At 46.8% G+C, this 13,682-nt stretch overlaps 1 protein-coding gene across 4 annotated transcripts in view; it reads right to left on the reverse strand.

Moving 5' to 3' along the window:
* The window catches only part of SNX8 (sorting nexin 8), a 63,767-nt gene extending 52,369 nt beyond the window's left edge, over nt 1–11,398 (reverse strand). Inside the window, exon 1 of one of the 4 annotated variants that reach the window (XM_064295960.1) lies at nt 11,281–11,398. In XM_064295960.1, the coding sequence (XP_064152030.1) occupies nt 11,281–11,377 (97 nt within the window). In that variant the 5' untranslated portion in view covers nt 11,378–11,398. Of the gene's footprint in view, nt 1–10,984; nt 11,216–11,280 lie in introns of those variants that run through there. The other 3 variants (XM_064295962.1, XM_064295963.1, XM_064295961.1) reach the window with 3 other exon arrangements.
* Nucleotides 11,399–13,682: the final 2,284 nt, after the last annotated feature.

The raw sequence follows: 13,682 nt of genomic DNA on the forward strand, positions 1-13,682 counted from the left end.
AAATTCAAACCAGATTCAGAAAAGGGTGTAAAACAAGGGATATCACTGCTAATGTCAGGTGGATCTTGGCTAAAAGCAGAGAATACCAGAGAGATGTTTACCTGTGTTTTATTGACTATGCAAAGACATTTGACTGTGTGGATCACAACAAATTATGGATAACACTACAAAGAATGGGAATTACAGAACACTTAACTGTGCTCATGTAGAGTCGCTATGAGTTGGAATCGACTCGACGGCACTGGGTTTTTTTTTTAACTGTGCTCATGAGGAACCGATACACAGATCAAGAGGCAGCCATTCGAACAGAACAAGGGGATACTTCATTGTTTAAAGTCAGGAAAGGTGTGCATCAGGGTTGTATCCTTTCACCATGCATATTCAATCTGTATACTGAGCAAATAATCTGAGAAGCTAGAGTTATGAAGAAGAACGCAGCATGAGGATGGGACGAAGACATTAACGACCCATGTTATACAGATGACACAGCCTTGCTTGCTGAAAGCAAAAAGAACTTGAAGCACTTACTGATGAAGATCAAAGACTACAGCTTTCAGTACGGATTATACCTCAACACAGAGAAAAACAAAAATCCTCACAACTGGAGCAAAAAGCAACATTATGAAAAACAGAGAAAAGGCTGAAGTTCTCAAGGATTTCATTCTACTTGGATCCACAATCAACACCCATGGAAGCAGCAGTCAAGAAATCAAACGATACATTGCACTGGGCAAACGTGCTGCAAGAGACCTCTTTAAAGTGTTAAAAGGTAAAGACGTTACCTTGAAGACTATGTACATGGAATTTTCAATCACCTCTTATGCATGTGAAAGCTAGACAATGAATAATGAAGACCAAAGAATTAATGCCTCTTAATTACGGTGCTGGTGAAGAACACTGAATATACCATGGACTGCTTGCTTTTGCTTTTGCCAGAAGAACGGAAATCCTGGTGGTGGCATAGTGGTCAAGTGCTATGGCTGCTAACCAAAAGGCCGGCAGTTCGAATCCTTGGAAACTTTATGGGGTAGTTCCTATAGGGTCACTATGAGTCAGAATTGAATTAACAACAATGGGTTTTGGGACCAGAAGAATAAACAAATCTGTCTTGGAAGAACTACAGCCAGAATGCTCCTTAAAGCGAGGATAGTGAGACTTCATATCGCTTACTTTGGACATGTTATCAGGAGGGACCAGTCCCTGGAGAAGAACCTCATGCTTGGTAAAGTAGAGGGTCAGCAAAAAAGAAGAAGACCCTCAGGGAGATAGACTGACACAGTGGCTGCAACAATGGGCTCAAACATAGCAAAAATTGTGAGGATGGCGCAGGACCAGGCAGTGTTTCACTCTGTTGTGCATGGCGTCGCTATGAGTCAGAACCAACTCAACGAGACCTAACAACAACAATCTTTACAAAACCTGCAGAGCAGCTGGGTGGGTTTGAACTGCCAACCTTTCAGTTAGCAGCTGAGCGCTTAACCACTGCACCACCAGGCCTCCTTTAACTAGAAAGTGATTCTGTTAAATTGTGACTCCTGCCACAGATAAATAAATATTTGCTATCTGAGTATCTGGGAGCCCTGGTGGTGCAGTGGTTAAGAGCTACAGCTGCTAGCCAAAAGGGTCAGTAGTTTGAATCCATTAGTCACTCCTGGAAATCCTATGGGGCAGTAACACTCTGTCCTATAGGGCCGCTATGAGTCAGAATCATCTTGATAGCAATGGGTTTGGTTTGATTTGGCCAGAATATCTTAATTACTGGAGGGGAACTCAGCCTGGGCTTCACAGTATTTTGGAAGCAATTTGTTTTATAAGAGCTGACAACCCATGGAGATATAAAATTCAACTGGCAACAAACTCCATCCTCCAACCAGGCCCCCCAATTGAACTAAGTATTTTCAGTAGACGCGTTGTAGAGCTAAACCCAAACTCGGACACTGCAAGTCGCCATTGCCCCACAAAAATGTCCTTGACTTATACAACATACATTCTGAATTTGCACGCTCTTAAATGATGTCCTATTGAATGATTTTTAAATAAATTCCCTTTCTGAAATGAGAAGGAAGCTCCCTTGCGACGGTCTTCGGCAGTATTTATAGTAAGTCATACGCAGCAATCTTACTTCAAGAAAGACCATCGAAAGCAGAAGAATTCTGTGTCTAGGAACAGCCGGTTAAGAGGATCACAAGCAGATCCTAAAGGGAGGTCGGGGAAAGTGGTGGCTCAGTGGTAGAATTCTCGCCTTCCACGCAGGAGGCCCAGGATCAATTCCCAGCCAATGCGCTTCAGGCACAGCCACCACCCACCTGTCAGCGGAAGCTTGCATGTTGCTGCGACGCTGAACAGGTTCCAGTGGAGCTTCCGGACGGAGACAACTTCTGAAAATCAGCCAACGAAAGCCTTATGGATCACAACAGTCCAATCCAGTCGTGCACGGGATGCCGGGCATGGTGGGCCAACTCAACAACAGCTAACAACAACAACAACAAAAGAGGTGCAGAAGGTGCTGAATATAGAACGCTAGCCTAAGCCAACTGAAGCCAGTTCCTCCAGCCCCTTAGTGACTGGAGCCAGCAGGCTGGGTTAGAATCCCCGCTCCAGCACCTACAGGCTGTCCGGCCCTGGGCCATTCCCGAGCCTCTGTGTGCTTCAGCTCCCTCCCCCTGTAAAGTGGGGAGCACAGAGGACCGCTGTGAAGATTAAATTATTTTACTCGTAAGGCAGTGAACAGAGCATCCGGTATACAGTAAGTGCTCTGGAAGACTCATTTTCAGTACAACCCATACTATTACTACTCTGCAGAGAACAAGCTAACATCAATACATCCCACCAAGGAGGGTGGTCGTTGTGCTGTTGTTAGGTGCTGTTGAGTCAATGTCGACTCATGGCAACCCCATGTGACAGGGTAAAAGTGCCCTATGGGGGTTTCTAGGCTGTCATCTCTACAGGAGCAGATCACCAGCACAGAGCTGCCAGGTGGGTTCGAACTGCTAACCTTTCGGTTGGCAGCTGAGCACTTAACCGTTGAGCCACAGGGTTCCTTCCTCTCATCTGAGGATGCAACATGCACACTTGGATATGACACAGTTAAACTTTAAACTTTTGCAGAAACGTCCATGCAAGACTCCCTCCTGGACTATCTCCCCAAGAAGGAAGATTAGCCGTTCACGTGTTCTCCAAGGATAAAGAACTGCACAGACAGACCTCACTTGGGCTCAAAAGAGCTGAAAATGCAACTTTCAATCTCTCTTTGGTACAAAACACCACCAGTAAGAAGCCAGTTTTTTGAAGAATGAACCACCCCAGCCTAGACTGGAATCCCACAAGAGTTGTATCTTAGTTATCTAGTGCTACTGTGGCAGAAATACAAGTGAGTGGCTTTAACGAACGGAAATTTCTTTTCTCACAGTTTAGGAGGCTAGAAGTCTGTATTCAGAGCACTGGCTCTAGGAGAAGGCTCTCTCTCTCTGTCAGCTCTGGGGAAAGGCCCCTGTTCCCTGGTTCCTTAGCTATCTTTATGTGGCCTGGCATCTATCTTCCATCTCTGCTTGTTCTCCTCCTTGCTTAACCTTCCCCTTTTATATCTCAAGAGATTGACTCAAGACACACCCTACACTAACACTGCCTTGTTCATGAAACAAAGGCAACTCATTCCCAAATGAGATTATAACCACAGGTATACAAACCAAAACCCACTGCCATCCAGTCAATTCTGACTCATAGTGACCCTACAGGACAGAGTAGAACTGCCCTGTAGGGTTTTCTAGGTTGCAACCTTTACAGAAGCAGATAACCCCATCTTTCTCCCGTGGAGCCACTAGGTGGATGTGAACCACCAACCTTTCGGTTAGCAGCCAAGCACTTAACCATTGCATCACCAGGGCTTCTATTCGTCAAGATTACAGCCAAGAAAACTCCATGAAGCAGTTTAACTCTGTAACACATGGGATTGCTATGAGTTGGAACCAACTCGATGGCAACCAGCAACATTTTTTATTGTGAAATATGTAACTCACACATAGAAAGCCTAGAAATCCCCAACGTTCAATGTGCAATTTAACCAAGCGATACGTGACACACATGTGTAATCACCATCCAGGTCAGGAATTAAGACTGCCGGCACTCCAGAAATCCCCCTTTTTGTACTGCTTCCCTTATAAATCAGAACCCTTTCTCCTACCAGAGGGGGACCACTCGTCTAATTTTTATGCCATTTTCCTTTTCATTTTAGTTTATCACCTGTGTGAGCATCCCTAAACAATATGGTCTACTTCTGCATGTTTTGGAAGTTTATGTAAATTGGAGTCACATAGTATATATTTTCTCTGTCTGACTTCATTCAACATCCTTGTGACGGACTAAATTGTGCCCCAAAAAATATGTATTAAAATCCTGGACCCAATACCTGTAAATATGATCTTGTTTGGAAACAGTTTCTTTGTTGTGTTAATTAGGTCTTACCCAAGTAGGGTGGGTTCTAAATCTAATCACTTCTTAGTTATTAAAAGAAAAAAAAATTAGAATAGACACAGAAACACACACATGGGGGAAGACAGTTGCCACGTAAGGATTGCTTGCAAGTCAAGGAACCAAGGTATACCTGGAGCAACTGACAAGGAAGGAATTGGCATGGCAGAGACTCTGATTTGGACTTTTTGCCTCCAGAATGGTGAGGAAATAAATTTTAAGTTTTTTAAAGCAACCCACTTAGGGTATTGCTGTTACAGCAGGACTGGGTAACTTAAGACAATCCTCCTGGTGGAGTGAAGGAACTCACTTCTTAAGTTTGTAAAAAGAGATTACTGAACAGGACATCTCTAAGGTCATCGACTGCTCTCTAGCTCTAAAGGCGTAGTAATTCAGTTTATGGAACCCTGATCCAGCGTACGAAACTGGTTAACAGTGGTTGCTGCTGGGTGGGGAACAAGTTTAGCAGGAAGAGACCTTTATCTTTTGTACCAAGCACAAGCACTAAAGCAATTTTTAATACTGACTCAATTTAAAGGATCAGTTTCTGGGAAAACATACAGCAAGAGTACCTCTAACTCAAAACGCATAACATTAGCGCTCCAGAAGCACAAACACTGCGCTTCTCGAGGCATTATGATACAGGCATTAAATAAGAAAATCTCAAAACTGTTTAGCAACGTAGAAAAATGTTAAGTGAAAGAACAGACCATAAACGTGCACATAGACTACAATGCTAACTGGGTAAACAAGCCTACGTACAGGAAAAAGGAAATGCACTACAATGCAGTTGTGTTAAAGTGATGGAATTAGGGGTGATTTCACTTTTTATAAAATGTGCTTCTGGTTTTATCATTTGTATAATAAATACATTTTTCTAAAAGCACCAATTCATACACAACACTAAAAATTTTGCTGGTTCTGACTACAATTCATCATGAGATCTCTAGCAGATAACATTTTAACAGCACAAATCAGGTGATGGGAGATTTTTGGAAAATAATGTAATTGTACCATTTGAGAGAGATATATTACCACGCCCAAGTTCTCCCATCCAAATTGAGTCTCCCCAGGGTTGCTATGAGTCAGAATCAATTCAACAGCAATGGGGTTTTTGGTTTTGGAATTAATCAAACTCCATGTAATTTCATTTTGAATGTGCTTAGCTTTTTTTTAAACTCCAACAGAACCCCACCAAAACGCTTACTACCTGCTACATAGAACACAAACAACAAAATGTGGGGTCCCTGGCTGACGCAAAGGCTTAAGCAATCAACTACTAGTCAAAAGGCTGGCAGTTCAAACGCACCCAGGAATACCTGGCAACCTCCTTCTGAAAGGTCACAGCCTCGAAAACTCTATGGAGCACTTCTACTCTGCACACATGGGGTCACCATGAGTCAGGATCGACTCAACGGCAACCCGCAACGACAACAACAAAGCGTACTCTCCTACAACCCAGTCAAAAGAAAACAGCACAAAGTTTGGTGTCAGATTCTCCTGGGGCTCCACTTAGCGGAATGCACGTCTCAGCCCCTCCTGATCCACCAAAAGAGGACCTACATATTTTAATACTGACATTTTGCACTAAAACACTTTTCTCCAAGACCTTCTATCCCTGAGGTCTAGTTATAATTTTTTTTTTTTTTAAGTAATTCTCTAATAAAAACAAAGTACCCTGGTGGCACAATGGTTGAGCACTTGGCTGCTAACCAAAAGGTTGGTGGTTCAAACTCACCAGCAGCTCCGTGCAAGAAAGGCCTGGAGATCTGCTCCCATAAAGATTACAGCCTAGGGAACACTGTAGGGCAAGTCTACTGTCATATGAGGTTGCTATCAGTTGAAAATCCACAAGACAGCACCTAACAACAACATAATAAAAACACAGCGTGAAAATACTGCAGCTCTCCAGAGGGTAAAGTTCCTTCTCTCTGCAACTTGGTCAAGAGTAGTGCTCTCCACCCACCCTTGGAACAAAATGCTCCCACCTGCATGCCCTGGGGCTGCTAGTGACTTGTTTCTCTCCTCTGATAGGCACAGCAGGTAATGCAGGCCAAGCTCTTTTAACCTGCGAGAAAACCACCATCCAACTCCTACCCACCGCCCCCAACCATGAAGTTAGGCAAAACGTCTCTTTTGTGCTCCAGTTTTCTTAGGAAGGAAAAAATAACACCAAAACAGAATTCCCCACAGAGAACACATCACTTTCGTGCTGACCACAAATTCTGGCAAAATGTGTTCTGTGTAAGAGTAATTAGGTTAGTTCCTCTTTCTTCAAATGGACTCATTTTACCTTGCAAATAGTGTCAGTGTGTGTGTCCATATGTGAGAGACAGACAGAGAAAGTTTAAAGACCAATAACTCAAAATTTATTCACATAGCTACCACCATTACCAAACTATAATGTGATACTATCTTAAAAAAAATAAACTTACGAGAAAAATTTAATTCCACCCAAACAATGGGGCCCCTTCTGCATAGCAGGTATTATTCTAGATACTGGAGTATAAAGAAAAAATAATTACTCCTGCCCATCAGGAGTTTATAATCCAAATGTGTGTAATGAGGGGGACAGGGATGGGCAGGAAGATTTTTTTTACCCCTTAATGCTAGCAGTATCTTGATGTATAATTTAATCACAGTAAAATGCATATGCCTTAAATGACAGCCCAGCGAATTCTGACAAACGTACACACAGAGAAGAAAGGAAACAGCATGGGCAAGGAACCAGGAGGCAGGGGTGATGGTTAGAGCAGAGGGCACGTGACAAAAGCCCAGGCAAGGAGAGAAGGTGGGTGATGAGCAGGGGCCCGCAGGCCTGACCCTACAGACAGCAGGGAGCCACGGGAGGCTCTGAGCATACAGATGGCTCAGAGATTCCTAGCTGAATGGAATGTATAGAATGCCATGAGCCACTCTGACAGAAACACAGTGTGATTCTCTCTCGTTTCAAAGACTGTTTAAGCCCATAGGATTCTATGAAACAGAGGTATGACAACATCAAACCAAACCCACTGCCACTAAATTGATTCCAACTCATACGCACCACTATTAACCTAAAGGTTGGTGGTTTGAACCCATCCAGCAGTGCCTCAGAAGAAAGCCTGGTGATTTGCTTCCACAAAGATGATTGTTATTATCGTCAGTTGCCATCAGTTCCGACTCATGGCAACCCCATGTGTGTCAGAGTAGAGCTGTGCTCCTAAGGGTTTTCCAGGCTGTGATCTTTTGGAAGCCAATCGCCAGGCCTTTCTTCCAAGGCACCTCTGCGTTGTTAGAACCACCAACTTTTCAGCTAGTAGTTGAGTGCTTAACAGTTTGTACCACCCAGGGACTCTTTCTGTAAAGATTACAGTCAGGAAAACCCTATGGAGCACAGTTCTATTTTGTAACACGGAGGGTCACCATGAGAGGTATGATAAAAACAAAATCAAGCCCACTGCCATCGAGTAGATTCCGACTCATACTGACCCTATAGGCCAGAGTAAAACTGACCCATAAGGTTTCCTAGGCTATAATCTTCACAGAAGCAGACGCCAACCTTACGCTCAAGAAGCAGCTGCCAGATTCGAACCGCTGACCTTCCAGTTAGCAGCCAAGCACTTAACCACTGCATCACCAGGGCTCCTTTGAGAAGTATAACCCCAACACTCACTGCTGCTGAGTCCATTCTAACTCATAGCAACCATACAGGATAGGAGAGAACTATCCCACAGGGTTTTCAAGGCTGTAAATCTTTAGGGAAGCAGGCTGCCACATGTTTCTCCCGTGGGTTCAAACTGCTGACCTTTCAGTTAGTGACCAACCGCTTTAACCACCGTGCCACCAGGGCTCCTCGAGAGGCATGATCCACAGTGGTAATTTGTATATATTTTCATCCACGTATTATATAATCCCAAAGAATCAATTACATTACCTACCCTTCCGATTAGATCATCATTTTTTTTATTCTTTTTTTTTTCTTCCCATTCTTAATCTAAGTCACAATCACTGAACCTTATAACCTCCAAACTGGCACCGAAATACTCTTCTCCTGCAGTCAGGAACACACTATTCCCATCAGCCAGGTAGCCTGACAGCTATCATTTCAATATGCAATCCACAAAGGGGCAGTATCCAAAATACAGAAAGAACTTCCAGAAAGCAATTAAAAAAAAAAAAAAAAACTCCATAAGAACACAGACAGAAGATATGAACAAACAACTCTATGCGAGAGGCCATGTGAAGAGAAAATAACAAAAGAAACTAAACCTCACTGATAATTAAGGAAATACACGTTAAAACAAACATGAAATACTTTGTTAATTTTTTAAGTCTGAAGGGAGTTAAATAACGGTATTTATGTTGATAGGGTTATGGGGAAAGGATTATTTTAATACACTGTTGTTGAAGTAAGGAGGAGTCCTGGTGGCACAGAGCTGACGGTTCAAACTCACCAGCCACTCGAAGGGAGAAAATGAGGCAGTCTGCTTCTATAAGGATTCACCAAAACCCACTGTCCTCAGGTTGATTCCGACTCACAGTGACCCTACAGGACAAAGTGGAACTGCCCCATAGGGATTCCAAGGCTGTAAATCTTTACGGGAGCAGACTGCCACATCTTTGTCCCGTGGGGCAGCTGGTGGTTCAAACCACCAACCTTTTGGTTAGCAGCCAAGCACTTAACCATTGCACCACTAGGGCAAGGCCCATAAAGATTACAGCCTAAGAAACCCTATGGGGCAGTTCTACTCTGTTCTACAGGGTCGCTGTGAGTCGGAATCGACTCAACAGCAGCCAGTAAGGCTTTAAAAATAAAAATTAAAAAAGTTGCCTTTCTGTCAATTCCAACCCACCGCAACCTCATGTGTTTCACTGTAGAACTGCACTCCATAAGGTTTTCAATGGCTGTGATCTTTCAGAAGCAGATCGCCAGACCTTTCTTCCATGGTGCCTCTGGGTGGGTTCAAACCTCCATCTTTTCAGTTACTAGCTGAGTGTTTAATCGTTTGCACTACCTAGGGACTCCATATTTATGCTTACTCTCAGAAAGAGGTCTAGACGCATGCCAAGGTCATCCTCCTTTCTCTGGGTAACAGGGGCATGCCTCCACTTCGGACAAATCACTAACCTCTGGGTTTTAGTTTTCTCAATGTAAGTGTAAAAAAGGTCTGTTATACCACTTTAATTCTCTGGCAGGATGGTCACAAAGTTTTAAATGGTGTTAAATGACAGGCTAAACTCAAGAGCCTATGAACCACACTTTGAGACTCACCACCTATAACCAAAAAAAACCAAACCAAACCTGTTGCCATCGAGTCGATACCGATTATAGCGACCCTATGTAGAAGACTGTAAATTGTACAGTGCTCAATCGTCAAGTGCCACGCGTCAGTAGGTATCATTAGCACCACTAATAAAACCACCATGGCCCCTGTGGGAATTCCAGGTGACGGAAGGGAGGTAGCGTCACACAGAGGCAGCGCGCTGAGGACAGGGCTTGCAGCATAAAGGCAGCCACTGGGCTAGTCCTACAGGAGACATTTGAATGCCGTCCCTATACCTGCAAAGGGCCATAGCCAGCAACTCTGAACTGTTTCACAGTTCAGGAAGAAGGAGCAATCACAGCCTCCCATTCTCAAGACGTCTGGCCAGCGGAAGGGGTCCAGTCTGAGGCCCAGGCACAGGGTGTGGCCAACTGGCCCACCAAAACCCAAAAACCAAACCTACTGCCATCAAGTCAATTCCGACTCATAGCAACCCTACAGGACAGAGTAGAACTGCCCCATAGTTTCCAAGGAGTGCCTGGTGGGTCTAAACTGCCGACCTTTTGGTTAACAGCCATAGCACTTAACCACTAGTCCACCAGGGTTTCCCAAGTACACACAGGGTCTATCAATTAAGCCAATCAAGTACAAAGCCCTGACCTCACCCCACCAGTTTCACCCCATCTCTCTATTGAATAAACTGTGCACTTATCCTCCTCAGTGACAATTTGCCAGACTCTCCCAGGTAGAGTCCCCCAACGAGCCCCCCCGCCCCCGTGAAAAATAATTAAGTCACACCAAAAGTCACCTGTATCTATTCCCCAGCAATAAGGACAACGGACCGAGCCTTTAGAATTAGGGTCATTCTAAAAAAAACAATGTTAGTGCATTCTTTTTAATATACATTTACACATCAACCCAGAGCCATTTAAGAAACAATACAACCTATGCATCAATATTTTCGGTTACCAGATGCGAAAACAGAGATCCTGAGAGGTCAAGTTACTGGTTCAAGGCCAAAGTCTCAAGAAGGGAACCAAAGATATGAAAACGGGAGGTAGTCCAGACAAGTCGCGAAGTGCAAGAACGGGGATCAGCCCCGAAGAAGGTTCCCCGGGTTAGAGGCCGCCTCTGAAGTTAGGGCGGGCCCCCCAGGAAGTCTGGGAGGGAGAGTGAGGAGAGAGCTGCCTGTCCCTGAGGACATCCTGAGCCAGGCGCTGGAGAAATCCCAGCGAGACGCCCGAGTAGAGAGAGAATTAGAAGTACTGAACCTGAGCAGGTGGCTCAGGTTAGCAATCAGTCCCCGGCGAGGGACCCGGGACCCGAACCCAAGCTCCCCGCTGATCACCGAGGGAACGCCAGCGCTGAGATGGTTAGGTGGTCTCCCGGGGGAGAGGGGCCGGGCAGGGGTCTTGTGGGTCGAGCGCGGTCGTACGACGAGGGCTGGGCGGGAGTCGTGTGGGGCGCTCCCCGCCCCGAAGGCAGGAAGCGCCCCGGAGCCTAGGCCCCGGCCCTGGAGGTCTCCCCGCGCAAGGCACCGCCTGCCCGCCCGCCTCCCGAGCTATACCTGCAGCAAGGGGACCCGCCTCCTCCTCGCCAGCCTCCAACTCAGCTGCCGCCGTGACTGCCGCGGGAGGCAGCGGGTCCATCGTGCGGCCAGTCATGTGAGCCCGCGCGCCCACGTGACTTCCTCCCCGCCGCTGGCCAGCCCGCCGCGCGGACAAGCCCCTGCCAGCCCTGGCCACGCCCGCCAGCCCTGGCCACGCCCGCCAGCCCCGGCCCGACGGCGAGGCCACGCCCCAGAATTGAGGCCACGCCCCGGACTCGAGGCAACAACCCTCTGTCCCCAGCCACGCCGCGAGGCGAAGCCACGCCAGCCTGGGCCCCAATGCAAGGCCACGCCTCATCCTCAAGGCCGCGCCCCCAGCGGCCCCAGCCGGCCCTACCGCGAGGCCACGCCCCACCAGCCCCGCCCCACCGCAAGGCCACGCCCCCGCCAGCCCGATCGCGTGGCCGCGCCCGGCCAGCCCCGGCCACGCCCCAGCCACGCGGCCGCACTGGAAGGGGGACACCGCTAGCTCCCGCTGACCTACCACCCCTTCCTCTACCTCCCGCTCACTCAGTTCGCACTCATTCATTCACACCCTCTCTCACGCCCTCATTCGCCTACTCACTTCCTCATTTACCTTCACACCCCTCATACATGCATCCGCTCACCGCCCACCCACTCACGCCGTCTCGCGATCGCGAGCGCATTCACCCCTCACTCACCCACGCGTTCATTCATTCGTTCACTCACCCACCCACTCATTCATTAGTTCATTCACCACCCATTCATTTATCATTCACTCATTCACCCACCCACTCATTCGCTCATTTTCCCACCCACCCATCCATTCATTCATTCACCACTCATTCATTCATGTACCACCCACTCATTTATTCATTCACCCACCCACTCATTTGCTACTACACCCATCCATTCATTCACTGTCTTATCCACCCATTCATTCGTTCACTCATCCACCCACTCATTTACGCATTCCCTCGCTTACCACCCACCCACCTGCTCCTTCTGTCCTGCGTTCACTGACTCATTCATCCACCCATGCACTCATTCATGCACTATCATTCTAGTCTATGGGTGCCGCCTATTGGTCAGGCAAGCCTGCACTGGGTGCTGAGGACAGAAGATGCGTTAGGTGCCTCCCCTGATATGGAGGAGGACCGTAGCCAGAGTGGAATCCGTATCCTGACCAGTCGGAAATGGGGAAGCAAGGTTGTGGGGAAGCCCCAGGAGAGGGCCACTCAGCCAGCTGGAGATAGAGGAAGGGACCCTTAGGCGGGGTCATGCCTGAACTGGATGCTTGAAGGAGGAGGAGAAGGAGGGAGGGCGTTCCAGAGGGCTCAAAGGCTCTGAGACATCAAACAGCTGGCATGCAAGATGGCATGGTGGTATGGCCAGAGCTGAAGGGGGTTAGGGAGTGGCAGGAGAGGAAGCTGGAGAGACTGGCAGGGCACCATCAGGAAGGCCCTGCTTCTAGATTAAGGATCTGGATATCCTAACACTGACACCTACCAGTGCACCGAGAGACGACCACAGTGACCAAGATCCCTGCCCCCCAGTCTCCCTCACATAGCCAGCTCCTCTTCCTAGGGCTTCTGGAACCTGTCTCCTTTACAGACCACCACACTTGCAACATTGTTCTCCCAGCACACCAGGACCTCCATGTCAGCAGGGGCAGCCCCTGAATGCTCCCCTTTCCACAGGTGGAGTGAAAACAGCTTCCCCCAGTCACCAGGGACACAGCAGGATCCTGTGACAAATCTCCCCCAACCCCATGAGGCTTCCTTCCGCCACCCTGGGCTTCCTTTCAGCTGCTGTTGCAATCAAAGGACAAACTCAGCACTTTCCCTGAACACACACACACACACATTCTGTTAACTTCCTGTTATTATTTGGTACATATCTCTATCCTCCACTGAGTTATAGGTTCTTTATTAAAATTTTAAAAGCTCACAGCACTTTGAAAAATATAAAGAATTATAAAGTGCAAAATTAGACATTATTCAATAATATCTTAATTTATTATTTTAACACCCATGACATGGTCACACAGCCTCTTGCTAAGTGGTTCTCAATGTTGGCTAATCATCTAGGGAGCTTTAAAATACACTGTATCCCAGCCCAGGAGAACTAGACGGTGCCCAGCTACCACCACTGACCACTCCAACAAGGATCTCCATAGAGGGTCCTGGATAGAAAAATGTAAAGCAAAATTCAAATTCACAAAAAAAGACCAGACTTACTGGTCTGACAGAGACTGGAGGAACCTCTGAGACTATGGCCCCTGGACACCTGCTAACTCAGAACTGAAGCCACTCCCAAAGCCCACTTTTCAGCCAATTATTAGACAGGCCTATAAAACAAACAATAACCCATGTGGAAAACATGCTACTTAGTTCAAT

The sequence above is a fragment of the Loxodonta africana genome, chromosome 12 (genome assembly GCF_030014295.1).
Source record: "Loxodonta africana isolate mLoxAfr1 chromosome 12, mLoxAfr1.hap2, whole genome shotgun sequence".
NCBI lineage: Eukaryota > Metazoa > Chordata > Mammalia > Proboscidea > Elephantidae > Loxodonta > Loxodonta africana.